The 14,707-nt window shown below is 48.8% G+C and overlaps 3 protein-coding genes across 3 annotated transcripts; 2 read left to right on the top strand and 1 right to left on the bottom strand.

Moving 5' to 3' along the window:
- Window positions 1–324: 324 nt before the first annotated feature.
- On the top strand, window positions 325–7,311 carry COCMIDRAFT_95654 (uncharacterized protein; the record flags this gene model as incomplete). Its single annotated transcript, XM_007689908.1, has 1 exon — window positions 325–7,311. The coding sequence occupies one exon, from the start codon at window positions 325–327 to the stop codon at window positions 7,309–7,311; it is 6,987 nt and encodes a 2,328-aa protein (XP_007688098.1).
- Window positions 7,312–9,307: 1,996 nt separating this feature from the next.
- On the top strand, window positions 9,308–11,305 carry COCMIDRAFT_26407 (uncharacterized protein; the record flags this gene model as incomplete). Its single annotated transcript, XM_007689887.1, has 4 exons — window positions 9,308–9,554; window positions 9,618–9,686; window positions 9,739–10,210; window positions 10,264–11,305. 4 exons carry the CDS (start codon window positions 9,308–9,310, stop codon window positions 11,303–11,305), a joined length of 1,830 nt encoding a protein of 609 aa, XP_007688077.1.
- A 1,392-nt stretch (window positions 11,306–12,697) lies between these two features.
- Window positions 12,698–14,134, bottom strand: COCMIDRAFT_56700 (uncharacterized protein; the record flags this gene model as incomplete). Its single annotated transcript, XM_007689909.1, has 1 exon — window positions 12,698–14,134. A coding segment is annotated over one exon (1,437 nt), but the record flags the coding sequence as incomplete, so codon positions are not given.
- Window positions 14,135–14,707: the final 573 nt, after the last annotated feature.

Raw genomic sequence — 14,707 nt, forward strand, 5'->3', positions numbered from 1 at the left:
TCTTAAAGGTCGGCCACTTTCTCGTTCCTTATTTTACGGTGTTCGCCAAATATAGAAGGGACCTGCTGGAGACCTAGTTGTCATCCTTTCACCCCCGAGACTCTCAGCGCAAATCCGTTCCAGTCGCGCCCAGAAGCTCTATCTGACAATAACAGCCTTTTATACCCTACAGTAATCAAGATGGATTTCCCTCCGCCGCCTCCACCGCCACCTCCACCGGGTCCTCCTCCCCCAGGTCCTCCAGGTTCTGGATATGCGCCGCCACCTCCTCCACCGCCCCCTCCAGGCCCTCCAGGCCCACCTGGTACCGTTGGACCTCCCGGTATGCGCCCGCCAGTCGACCCGCAAATCACCAAGTTCGCGCAGAAGAAGAAGGACTGGCTTAGACAACAGCGTCAGAGGTTCGGCGAAAAGCGCAAGGCTGGCTTTGTGGAGACGCAGAAGGCGGATCTCCCCCCAGAACATCTGCGCAAGGTCTTCAGGGATATTGGCGATGTATCTCAGAAGAAGTTCACTTCGGACAAGCGAAGCTATCTCGGTGCGCTAAAGTTCATGCCACATGCTGTTCTGAAGCTCCTCGAGAATATGCCTATGCCCTGGGAAAGTAGACGTGATGTAAAAGTCCTCTACCACACCAATGGGTGCTTGACGCTAGTGAATGAAGTCCCTCGTGTGATTGAGCCCGTGTTCCACGCGCAATGGGCTGCCATGTGGCTGGCTATGAGGAAGGAGAAGAGCGATCGCCGACATTTCAAGCGAATGCGTTTCCCACCATTTGATGATGAAGAGCCTCCTCTGTCTTACTCAGAGAACATTGAGGATGTGGAGCCTTTGGAGCCCATCCAGTTGGAACTCGATGAGGACGAGGATAGCCCTGTGTATCAATGGTTTTATGACCACCGCCCACTTCTCGACACTCCACATGTGAATGGTCCTAGTTACGAGACTTGGAATTTGGATCTCCCACAGATGGCGACACTATATCGCTTAAGCAAACAGCTTCTCAGCGACATCGTTGACAAGAACTACTTCCACATGTTTGATCTAGACAGTTTCCAGACTGCAAAAGCCCTCAATGTTGCGATACCCGGAGGTCCTCGCTTTGAGCCCCTATATAAGGACATTGACCCGAACGACGAAGATTTTGGCGAGTTCAACGCAATCGACCGCATCATCTTCCGATCCCCCATCCGAACCGAATATCGCGTATCATACCCATATCTTTACAACTCGCTACCTCGAAGTGTCAAGCTGGCTTGGTACTCGTATCCGCAGGTTGTCTACGTCCGCGCAGAGGATCCGGATCTGCCAGCCTTCTATTTCGATCCTGGAATCAACCCAATTTCTTCCAGAGCTGTTGCTCCGAAGAACTTGGCCGTAAGCCACGAGGACATGGTTTTCGGGGATGCCGATGAGGATGACGAGGACGATTTCCAGATGCCCGAGGACGTGGAGCCATTCATGGCTGATGAGGATCTTTCTACACCAGATACTGCTTCCGCCATTGCGCTTTGGTGGGCGCCTCATCCGTTTGACAAGCGATCAGGTCGCATGGTCAGGGCGCAGGATGTTCCCTTGGTCAAGCAATGGTACCTGGAACACGTACCTGCGGGCCAGCCAGTCAAAGTCAGGGTCTCTTACCAGAAGTTGCTGAAGACATATGTTCTCAACGAACTACACAAGAAACCACCTCAAGCACAAAATAAGCAAAACCTTATGAGGACATTGAAGAGCACCAAGTTCTTTCAGCAGACCAAGATTGACTGGGTCGAGGCCGGTCTGCAGGTGTGTCGACAGGGTTACAATATGTTGAATCTGCTCATTCACCGCAAGAACTTGACATATCTGCATCTTGACTACAACTTCAATTTGAAGCCAGTCAAAACTCTCACCACCAAGGAGAGAAAGAAGTCACGTTTCGGAAATGCTTTTCATCTAATGCGTGAAATCTTGAGATTGACGAAGCTCATCGTTGATGCTCAAGTGCAGTATCGTCTAGGCAACATTGATGCCTTTCAGCTTGCCGATGGTATCCTATATGCTTTCAACCACGTCGGTCAACTGACTGGTATGTACCGTTACAAGTACAAGCTGATGCACCAAATCCGATCCTGCAAGGATCTGAAGCATTTGATTTACTACCGATTTAACTCTGGCCCTGTGGGCAAAGGTCCTGGATGCGGTTTCTGGGCTCCCGCCTGGAGAGTCTGGTTGTTCTTTATGCGAGGTATCATCCCTCTGCTCGAGCGTTGGCTAGGCAACTTGCTTTCACGTCAGTTTGAGGGCAGACACAGCAAGGGTGTCGCAAAGACTGTCACCAAGCAGCGAGTAGAATCGCACTTTGATCTCGAGCTCCGTGCAGCCGTCATGAGCGATCTCATGGACATGATGCCTGAGGGAATCAAGCAGAATAAGGTCAACACTGTCTTGCAACATCTTTCGGAAGCATGGCGCTGCTGGAAGAGCAACATTCCTTGGAAGGTGCCTGGTTTGCCAGCGCCTATCGAAAACATCATATTGCGCTACGTCAAGAGCAAGGCCGATTGGTGGATCTCAGTCGCCCATTACAATCGCGAGCGCATTCGACGGGGTGCCACTGTTGATAAGACTGTTGCTAAAAAGAACCTGGGACGATTGACTCGTTTGTGGCTCAAGGCCGAACAGGAGCGCCAGCACAACTACATGAAGGACGGTCCTTACGTTTCGTCCGAGGAGGCTGTTGCCATTTACACGACCATGGTACATTGGCTCGAAGCCAGAAAGTTCCAACCGATTCCTTTCCCAAGTGTCTCATACAAACACGACACCAAGATTTTGATTCTAGCGTTGGAGCGTTTGAGGGAAGCTTACTCTGTCAAGGGTCGTCTCAATCAGAGTCAGCGTGAAGAATTGGCACTCATCGAGCAGGCATATGACTCTCCTGGAACAACACTAGCTAGGATTAAGCGCTTCCTGCTTACACAACGTGCGTTCAAGGAAGTCGGCATTGATATGAACGACAACTACAGCAGTATCAACCCTGTATACGATATTGAGCCAATGGAGAAAATCACGGACGCATATCTTGATCAATACTTGTGGTACCAAGCCGATCAGCGACACCTATTCCCTGCTTGGATCAAGCCTTCAGACTCTGAAGTTCCCCCTCTCTTGACATACAAATGGGCACAGGGTATCAACAATCTTGATCAAGTCTGGGAGACCAAAGATGGCGAATGCAACGTCATGATCGAAACTCAGCTATCAAAGGTCTACGAGAAGATTGATTTGACAATGCTGAACCGACTGTTGCGTCTCATCATGGACCACAACCTGGCAGACTACATCACAGCCAAGAACAACGTACAACTCAACTACAAAGACATGAACCACGTCAACGCTTATGGTATGATTCGCGGCCTGCAGTTCTCTGGATTCGTGTTTCAGTACTATGGTCTCGTCTTAGATATTCTACTGCTGGGCTTGCAGCGTGCAAATGAAATCGCTGGCGCTCCTGAGAGTCCCAACGATTTCTTGCAGTTCAAGGACAAGGAGACTGAGGTCCGCCACCCAATTCGCCTCTACACAAGGTACATTGACCGCATCTGGGTCTTCTTCAGGTTCACCGCCGAAGAGTCACGAGACTTGATTCAGCGATTCCTAACTGAGAACCCCGATCCCAACTTTGAGAATGTCATCGGCTATAAGAACAAGAAGTGCTGGCCGCGTGATTCCAGGATGCGATTGATGCGTCACGATGTAAATCTTGGTCGTGCCGTCTTCTGGGATCTCAAGAACCGATTGCCGCGGTCGGTTACGACCATTGAATGGGATGACACCTTTGCCAGTGTCTACAGTCGCGACAACCCCAACCTGCTCTTTTCCATGAACGGTTTTGAAGTACGCATCTTGCCCAAGATCCGAAACTTGACTGGCGAATTCCCTGTCAAAGACAGTGTCTGGTCACTTGTCGACAATTCTACGAAAGAGCGCACCGCCGACGCCTTTTTGCAAGTCACGGAGGAAGACATTCAGAAATTCAACAACCGCATCCGACAGATTCTTATGTCTTCAGGATCCACCACCTTTACGAAGATTGCCAATAAGTGGAATACAACGCTTATTGCGCTCTTTACGTACTACCGTGAAGCTGCAGTATCAACCGTCAACTTGCTCGACACCATCGTCAAGTGTGAGACCAAGATCCAAACTCGTGTCAAGATTGGATTAAATTCAAAGATGCCATCGCGTTTCCCTCCTGCCGTGTTTTACACACCCAAGGAGTTGGGTGGTTTGGGTATGATATCTGGCTCACATATTCTTATTCCCACAAGTGACAAGCGATGGTCCAAGCAGACCGATACCGGAGTCACACACTACCGTGCGGGTATGTCTCATGATGAAGAGACGCTCATTCCGAACATCTTCCGATACATCATTCCGTGGGAGTCAGAATTTGTCGATTCGCAGCGCGTTTGGATGGAATACTCACAGAAGCGTCAAGAAGCACAACAACAAAACCGACGACTGACTCTTGAGGACTTGGAAGACAGCTGGGACCGTGGTCTTCCTCGTATCAACACGTTGTTCCAAAAAGATCGTAGTACGCTCAGTTTTGACAAGGGTTTCCGCGCCAGGACCGAATTTAAGATCTATCAGCACATGAAGAGCAATCCTTTCTGGTGGACGAGCCAAAGACACGATGGAAAACTGTGGAATTTGAACCAGTATCGTTCGGACTGTATCCAAGCGTTGGGTGGTGTAGAAACTATTTTGGAACATACACTCTTCAAGGCAACTGCTTTTCCATCCTGGGAAGGCCTCTTTTGGGAGAAGGCTTCAGGCTTCGAAGAATCGATGAAATTCAAGAAGCTCACGAATGCTCAGCGTTCGGGTTTGAACCAGATTCCAAACCGTCGCTTCACTTTGTGGTGGTCTCCCACCATAAACCGCGCAAACGTCTATGTTGGTTTCCAGGTGCAGCTTGATCTTACGGGCATCTTCTTGCACGGCAAGATCCCTACTCTTAAAATCTCGCTGATCCAAATCTTCCGAGCCCATTTGTGGCAGAAAATTCATGAGTCGGTGGTTATGGATTTGTGCCAAGTCTTTGATCAGGAACTTGAAGCCCTTGGTATCGAGACCGTGCAGAAGGAGACGATCCATCCTCGTAAGTCGTACAAGATGAACAGCTCCTGTGCCGATATCCTACTTTTTGCGAGCCACAAGTGGAGCGTTTCTCCACCGTCCATGTTGTACGACACTAAGGACACCATGAGCGCGACGACCACCAACAAGTTCTGGATTGATGTTCAGCTACGATATGGTGACTACGATTCGCACGACATTGAACGATATGTGCGCGCAAAGTATCTCGACTACACCCAAGACAGCATGAGTATTTATCCTTCCGCTACCGGTCTCATGATCGGTATTGATCTGGCATACAATCTTTACTCTGCTTACGGACAGTACTTCCCTGGACTCAAGCAGCTTGTTCAGCAAGCAATGGCCAAGATCATGAAGGCCAACCCAGCTCTCTATGTTCTTCGAGAGCGTATCAGGAAGGGTCTCCAGTTGTACGCTTCGGAAAGTTCTCAAGAATTCCTCAACTCTCAGAACTACTCGGAGCTGTTCAGCAATCAGATCCAGCTGTTCATTGATGATACCAACGTATACCGTGTGACGATCCATAAGACCTTTGAGGGTAACTTGACGACTAAGCCCATTAACGGCGCCATCTTCATTTTCAATCCTCGCACTGGCCAGCTGTTCTTGAAGATCATTCACACAAGTGTCTGGGCCGGTCAGAAGCGTCTTGGTCAATTAGCCAAGTGGAAGACTGCCGAAGAAGTTGCAGCTCTCATCCGATCATTGCCTGTTGAAGAGCAGCCGAAGCAGCTGATTGTCACTCGTAAGGGTCTGCTCGATCCTCTGGAGGTGCACTTGCTTGACTTTCCCAACATCTCCATCCGCGCCTCAGAGCTGCAGTTACCATTCCAAGCTGCCATGAAGGTGGAGAAGCTTGGTGATATGATCTTGCGAGCCACCGGGCCTCAGATGGTGCTTTTCAACTTGTATGATGAGTGGCTGAAGACGATTTCGTCATACACTGCTTTCTCGAGATTGATCTTGATCCTCCGCGCGCTTCATGTCAACCAAGACAAGACTAAGCTGCTCTTGCGACCTGACAAGACGGTCATCACCCAGGAGCATCACATCTGGCCTTCGCTAACGGACGAGGACTGGATCAAGGTTGAAGTGCAACTTCGTGATCTCATCCTGCTCGACTACGGCAAGAAGAATAATGTTAACACTTCATCACTCACCAGCAGCGAAGTGCGTGATATTATCTTGGGTATGGAGATTTCAGCACCCTCAATGCAACGTCAACAAGCTGCCGAGATCGACAAGCAGCAAGAGGAGCAGCAGCAACTGACTGCCGTCACTACGAAGACGCAGAACATCCACGGTGAGGAGATGGTTGTTACAACAACTTCGCAGTATGAACAGGCTTCCTTCGCCTCCAAGACAGAGTGGCGTACCAGGGCTGTTGCCACATCCAACCTGCGTACTCGTGCCAACAACATCTACATCAACTCTGAAGACGTCAAGGAAGAAGGCCACTTCACCTATGTCATGCCAAAGAACGTACTCAAGCGATTCATCACCATTGCCGATCTTCGCGTTCAAGTTGCGGGCTACCTCTATGGCAAGTCGCCTCCTGACAATGACCAGGTGAAGGAGATTTGCACCATTGTGATGATCCCGCAAGTTGGCAACACACGTGACGTGCAGCTGCCAAAGGAGCTACCGAGACACGAGTATCTGGATAACCTAGAGCCGCTGGGAATAATCCACACCGTCAGCGGAAACGAGCCGCCGTACATGCAAGCCAGCGACGTTACCCAGCATGCTCGTCTGATGAACCAGCACGCTAGCTGGGATAAGAAGACTGTTTCCATGACCGTGTCCTTTACCCCCGGTTCCGTCTCCCTCGCCGCGTGGGCCCTCACACCCAACGGCTACAAGTGGGGCGCCGAGAACAAGGATACAATGTCCGACAACCCCGCCGGCTTCAGCACCGGCTTCGGTGAGAAGTGCCAGTTGCTACTGTCTGACAAGATCCGCGGATACTTCCTGGTTCCTGACAATGGTATCTGGAACTACAGCTTCATGGGCAGTGCATTTGGTTCTGTCGAGAAGAAGCCTGTGCATGTGCGTCTTGATACCCCCGTTCGCTTCTACGACCCTGTGCATAGGCCGTTGCATTTCCATAACTTTGCGGAGCTTGAGGATGTTTGGGTTGATCGGGAGAACCAGTTTGAGTAAATGGTGGGAATAGGTAGTGGTTGGAGGGACGATGGATGAGAAGAAAAAAACGAGGATGAGCGTAATCAGATCACATCATGTTGTGTCTTTTTGGGGGCGTTTTGAGGTCCAAGGGCGTTTACTAGCACTTGTGGATGAAAACATTTGTAGGAGGGGCCGATGAATCAGGGACAAAATGTGCATAGTGTATTATAATCTTTTCAGCGAATTATATTCTTTAGCCGAAAGAAAATGTGCAATGGTCAAGTTGTCATTGAGTTTGTGACTATGGTCGTATTTTCACGTTTCCATTTAGGTATGATGTTTTTGGTTTTTAGCCAGACAAAGTTTCTTTACCTACGCTCTTGTAGTCTACATTAGACTCCAATGAGGCTACTATCATGCAAGCTTTGTGAATCGAACTTTTGACGACACTATTATAAAAAAATTCAAGTACGGAGCCTATCAAGCGTGAATATAACGATTCAGTTCGGAATGAACTGATCTGTCAACCTGGTCCCGGCCACACAAAGTAGGGTACGAGCTTTCTGCATGTGACACTATTCTAGAATACTAGAACAACGCAAGGCCTGTACCATGACACTGGGGCTATGGAGAACAATGCGGGAAAGGATGTGCATCCTAGTAATGGAAAGGCTGCAGTCATGGATTGTCCCATTGCATATATTGCAGCACTTGTGGAACATGACCTATCCGAGCACGCGATCCATGATCCTGTCAGTTGGGATAAGGCTGATGATTGTGCATCTGGTAATCGGACAGTTGGTAGTCTCTTGGTCGATGTGGCTATTTTGATCCACCTATCATCGTGAAGTTATTAGTTGTTGACAGATACGAACTCGGGAGTTGTTGGTGTATCTGTGAGCCGAAGTCAACAGCGTAGAGGCTTTAGCATGCCTTGAGATTGCCACAACTATTTGACCGTTTCATCCTTTACTGTTGACTCTTTGCCGTTTGTTATTTATTATTTGCTGTTTGCTATCTACTAAGACATAATTTGTCTTTATTTATTGAGTACTCCTCTTTAAATAGACTGTCTCCTGTCCATATTTACTTATTACGACTCTTGACACGGAATTGTGTCCAAATGTACATCCCGCATTTCTCTGACGAAATTGGAGTCTGAAATCCGGGTTGGTGGGAGTTCGGTGGACGTTCTATTCTCGATCCCCACACAGCGCTGTGCCCCACCCATCGCACCTTTATTTCAATTGACCATTTACCGCCGCTTCTTCACCCTCCAAGGAGACACCATCCCAACTACGCCTTATTGATAACCAGGCCGCGCGTGTTCGTTTGTAAAAGGAGGCATGTAATAACAAAACACTTATCCCAACCGCCCCAAGACCAAGCCCTTGGCCCGCATGGATAAAGTGTTCTTTGGTCCAGTCAATGGTCTTGTGAACGGTACCTTGGGGAGGCTAATGCGCAATCAGTAGGTGACAAGAGCAAGAAACGGGGAACACCTTGGCACTACGGAGCCTCGCAGAAGCTTTGACTTGCGTTATCTTTTTCTTGTTTAGCACCACTTGGCATGTCTTCTTTGAACCCTTCCGCCGCGCCAATCCAACGCCCAGCGCCGACCCTCATTCCTATCTTATCTTCATGAAGCGTCTTACAACGGGCTTGGAAGCCTCCAACAATGCGCTTAACCGCGGCAGCATGCCTGATAGTTTGCGCCAGAATCCTTCGACCGGACTAGCCGAGCTGCTGTGGGTCATGGGTACTGTGTCTGGACGCAATGGCTATGATAACACGGCCTAGATGTGAGCAGGAGGCGAGTTCCATAGTGGAATGCTCGATTGTCGCGTGCCACCCATGCAAAAGTCTGGTCTAATGCTCCGAGGTGCAGTTTCGCTTGTTGCTATATGAAAGAGCACATGTACCCATCCCTCAACTCTAGGTCTACCGCTCGTTGTGTTACTTCACTTCTGCGAGTCTCGCGCTTTTGCACTTTTGCTTTTGCAGACCAGCCACGGGTCCGTCTCACGGCGCAATGGCGACCACTACCGATGTCAAGGCGTCTCTTGAGATCACCAAGGGAGCGACCATGACGACTGATCCCATCGCTTTCGATACGGATTCTGTGTCAAGCGGCGCCAATGCCTTTCCGTACCCTACTGAAGAAGAATGGGCCACTCTCCCCAGGGTCGCTGGCAAGATCCCATGGCAAGCTTGGACTGTAGCTGTTGTCGAGTTTGTCGAGCGCTTCAGTTACTACGGCACCAGCGCTGTCTTCGTCAGTAAGCATGAACCAAGTCACGTACTGTCCATTAATTGCAATTTTTGCTAACTACAACTGCTAGATTTCATCCAGAAGCCCTTGCCCCCGGGTTCGGTTACGGGTGCTGGGTTTCTCAAGAAGCCTGGTTCTGGTAAAGTGGAACTTAATGGTAGCAAATGAATTGCTTTACTAACTCCTTACAGGAGCGCTTGATATGGGTCAGCGTGCCAGTACGGGACTGACTATGTTCAACCAGTTTTGGTCTTACATCACACCTCTTGGAGGTGCCTGGCTTGCTGATGAGTACTGGGGACGCTACAAAACCATCCAGTACTCCAACATCATTGCTATCATCGGTCACATCGTCCTCATCCTATCTGCAATTCCCCCGGTCATTGTAAAGCCCAAAGTCGCCATTTCTATTTTTTCAGTTGGTCTCGTAATCATGGGCGTCGGCACTGGTGGGTTCAAGAGCAATATCTCGCCCCTAATCGCAGAGCAATACAAGAATCAGAAGGCCTATGTTCGTGTTCGCAAGAACGGAAAGAAGGAAATTGTCTGCCCTGCGGTGACCTCGGCACGCATCTATCTTTACTTTTACTTCCTCATCAACTGTGGTTCTATCACTGGATCCATTGCAATGGTCTACACGGAGCACTTCCACTCCTTCTACCTGTATGTTCCCTCTTCTTTGTAACTCATTATACATCCACTAACTGCGATCACAGAGCATATACACTTCCCACGATCTGCTACCTCCTTTGCCCAATTATCCTAATCGCGATGAAGAAGCACTACAAGCTTGCGCCACCTACAGGATCCGTCATGGGCAAAGCTTTTAAGCTTATCAGATTCGGTATTAAGAATTCTCCTCGTAAGAACACGTTCAAAGACGATGATTTCTGGGAGAGGATCAAACCATCCGTTCTTCGTCGCAACAACCATCCCGTCCCTGATTGGATGACGTTCGATGATGCTTGGGTTGACGAAGTAAAGAGAGGAATTCTCGCTTGTAAAGTTTTCGTCTGGTTTCCGCTGTATTGGCTAGCGTACAATCAGATGACGGGAAACCTTGTTTCTCAGGCAAACACGATGAATTTGGGTAACGTCCCAAACGACATCATCTCAAAGCTGAACCCCCTATTCATCATCATCCTGATTCCGATCATGGACTTCGTTATCTACCCCGGTCTACAGAAGGCAGGCATTGTTTTCTCACCTATCAAGAAGATTACGGCTGGTTTCGCACTTAGTTCCTTCGCTATGGTATCCGCTTGTGTTACACAGCACTACATCTACAAGATGTCACCATGTGGAGACAACATCAACGCTCTCAGTAAGACACGCAAGGACTGCAACGCCGACATCACCGTCTGGGTCCAGGTCGTACCATACGGTCTGATTGGCTTTTCTGAGATCATGGCATCCATCACCAAGCTCGAGTACGCGTACACTAAGGCCCCCAGCAACATGAAGTCAACCATCCAGGCTATCGCTCTCTCCACTTCTGCAGTTTCCGCCGCGCTGGGACAGGCTTTTGTCAGTCTATCTGAAGATCCTCTGCTGGTATGGAACTACGGTTCCGTCGCTGTTGTTGCCTTGTGTGGTGGTATTGGTTTTTGGATGACTTTCCGCAAGGCCGACAAGCAGGAAGACGCACTAAACAACATGAAGGAGAGCAACTTTATGGGCGGCAGGGAGATTGGCGACGCCGAGAATGTCGATACTTTGAGCGTACGCGACGAGAAGAACGAGAAGAGCGGGTTTTAGATACCGCCATGACTTCGAGCGGAGAGGATTGGAATATTACTTATGAGAATAATATCACAAACAATGGAGTCACTGTCGAAACTCTGATCATCCTTTTTTGTCCCCCCGCATTGAATCCCTATCGGAACTCCGATTATGCTCTCTTGTCATCCATCCTAAAATATAAGATTTTGGGCATGTCCAAATCTTTACATCATCATGACCATCTGATGAACTATGGACCCACCCTATTCCGGTCTAGCGGCCTTGACTAACTCTCGGCGCGTACCCGCGGCTCCACCTGTCAATCAATCTTGTGCTACATACTCTACGCGTTTAGCATCGTCACCCAAAAACATAAACTCGATCGTTGTACCGGTATCCCGGATCCCAAAAACGCAGCGGGCCGCAGTCCCTGCCCCTGTTGCTATCCGAGATTCCGCACGCTATCCTTAAAGCACACGTATACACATGTAAAAGAAGCCGCGTTCAGAGCCCAATGCCTCACCCACTCCTCCCAAAGCATCCCTTAAAGAAAGCTACCACGCCCCTGACGTCAACGTCAGTGCAAAACACGGCTGCGCGGCGGGATGAAGTAGAATTTAACACTGAGCCGCGCAAAGCAAAAGGTATATTGGCACATATGACTAGATGCTGATTGGTGCACATGTGTTAATGGAGTGACTATAGTGGTTTTGTACAATCCTTTACTTACGCCGTCACCTTTTCTGGATCCGGCGGTGGAGCGAAAGAGAAAGATGGTACATCGGGGGGCACAGAGTAGTGCTGGTGCGAAGTGAACTATTGAAGGCGGCCGACATAAGGTGTTCTTGAGGCCCTTTTCATTTGAGATTTGTCTTGGTCATAGGTCCGTTTATAAGAATTAAAGTAAGAGGTTCAAATTAGTAGTTTCCAATCCTACTCCAAGTGATATCCAAAGGAATTACTAGGCAATAATTGTACTATGATCCAAAATGCACATACGGGGCCCAATACCGCGGGTGCAATCTAGTCTCCTGCTTTGCTAGTCTATTAACTAGTTTAGCTGTGCGCACGTTTGAGACAATACAAGCCTTATTGTCATCACCTAGATCTGTTGAAGTTTCGTTAAGTGTTTGTGAGACATCCATGTTTGTGGCCTAAATCTAATCAGTCACTGACACCAAACGATACTCGAACCCTTACGTTGGTAGTCTCCACACTCGTCTTTGTCAAAGATGAGTCCACTTTGACAAGTGTGCCAATAGTCCTGTTCCTCAGAGTCATCGTTGCCCTATGAAGACCCAGACACACCGCGTCGTCTGAGATCCCTTCATCTTTCAATGTCTGATAGAAAATTCTTGCAACATCAACGCAGTATTCGTCCTGCACATCCCAGAGTGTCCCAACCACGTGACGAAATCCAGCTAATGTGAAACTACTGATGAGGTGAATGTTTTCGTCTGCAAGTAGAGCACTTGCATTGTTGTTTGGGCCAGTTGAGCATGCAGAAAGGTATGCGAGAAATTGTGGTGAGTCGGCCAGAGATGTTGAGCGAACATCTTCAGTGGTAAGAGGATTGGTCTCCCAGTCTCTTAGGAGAATAGAGCTGGCCGACAAGTCTTTATCATTAGGGCCTCCATGTCCTGCAAAATGTAAGATTTGACTGCGGCGAAGTTCGCCCAAGACCTCGAGACGGTTAGGTGATGGTTCAGCAACCGCGATTTTGAGTGACATCATCAGCCCCTTCACCACTCGTATCTCTTCTTCGGCGAAAGGGAGATCATGGTTTTGCCCAAGCCCTGGAGTCGTGCTCATGGATACTAGTGCTGCATGTGTGATGTCTGTTGAGCCGCCCGACTCTTGGTTTGTTCTGGTATGTTGCCTTCTATTAAGAAGAGATTTGAATGAAGTAGCGTAGGACGACATGACTCTGTCCATCGATGTATTGAGTGAGCCATCATCATGCACACCGGCGGCATGTATTGGAAGAAGGCTAAAATATCCCGTGGGTATCCACCAGACTCGTGGATATTTTCCGTTAGGAGGAGCCTTGTCGTATCCAAGCTCTTTGAGCACTGGAGAGACGACCATATCCCATAGCCATTTCAACAGTTCGAAGGAGACGCCAGACGCTCGTAACTGTTTGACCTTCCTTACGACATGCATTCCCTTGACAGGAAGACGAATATGTGATATTTCATCAACGGTGACGAGTATTGCGTCGCATCTCGACTGGCTCCAGTTGAGTACAACGACCGAGCCATTCCGTGCTCCAGACATGAGTTCATTGACGGTGGGCGTGGCAAGGAAATCAGTGAAGTCCGGAAGCTTTCTGATTTCATGAATAAGATTTCGAAATTCATTCACCGCATATTGCCTGTCTATTTTGTAAAGTGCTGGAACACTTTCGGTGGGAGTGGCGGCGACGGTTGTTTGTTTATTAGGCGATACATCGATCACTTCTCGAAGAATGACGAAATCTTTTGCTAAAACTGGATAGGAATCCTGGAGTTGAGAGATGTCGCCACGTAACTCCCTCAGAGAGCTTGCCAATAGGTCTCGTCCAGACTCTAGCAGGCAGAGAGCTTCCGCAGCCGAGCCTCCAGCGTTCAGCACAACTGCTGCTCCAGAGGTTGCTGCGAGGCTAAACTGGGATACCTTCCTTTGCTTGTCAGCATTTTTCATGTGTTGGAGCTCGAAGGACTGTATCAGCTCCATCGTCAGTCGATAAACTGAGCTAGCTTCTACCCAACGCGATTCCTCCTCCATAGCCTGAGCAGCCTCGTGAGCGCAGAATATACGCATTTCCAGGTTTCCTCTCGTGTATTGATAACCACGCCTGAGAATATCAAGAGCTTCTTCTCTGTCTTTGGGATCATGGAGGGCCCTATTTCTTTGCAAGAGTAAATATCCAATATCGTAACAATCGCCGGAAAATTGCGGCTTATCTTGAGAATCAGAGCGATCGCATTTCGCTACTGAGTTGATGATAGCCTTATCGATAAAAGACCACTCTTTTGTGACATCAAATAAAGTTATACAGATGTTTGCAACGCTGCTTGCAGTTCTGGAATCTCCAGGGTTTTTTGCCATGTGTGCCTCTGCCAGGACCATGGCTTGTCGAAGATCCTCTTCTGCTCCTTTTCGATCCGAGTTTTCCATCTTCGATTTTCCTCTAGCCGTATGTAAATCTGCTAAATGCAATGTTACGTATGACCAGGCCTTAGCATTGTCCACGGCCTCAGCTAAAAGTGTTTTTGCTTTGGCAATGCTCTCGTCTAATAGTGCAGAGTCTTTGGTACGACGGTACTTAAGGTTCTGAACTGCGAATAGCGTGTTGATGCAAAGGCAAGTGGAACCTGTAAGGCATTGAACATTCGGTGGATGCTCTTTCATGGCTACCTCCACAAGCTGATATGCACGATCTGCATCGCCCCAAGT

This window comes from Bipolaris oryzae (assembly GCF_000523455.1).
Source record: "Bipolaris oryzae ATCC 44560 unplaced genomic scaffold scaffold_67, whole genome shotgun sequence".
Classification (NCBI taxonomy): Eukaryota; Fungi; Ascomycota; class Dothideomycetes; order Pleosporales; family Pleosporaceae; genus Bipolaris; species Bipolaris oryzae.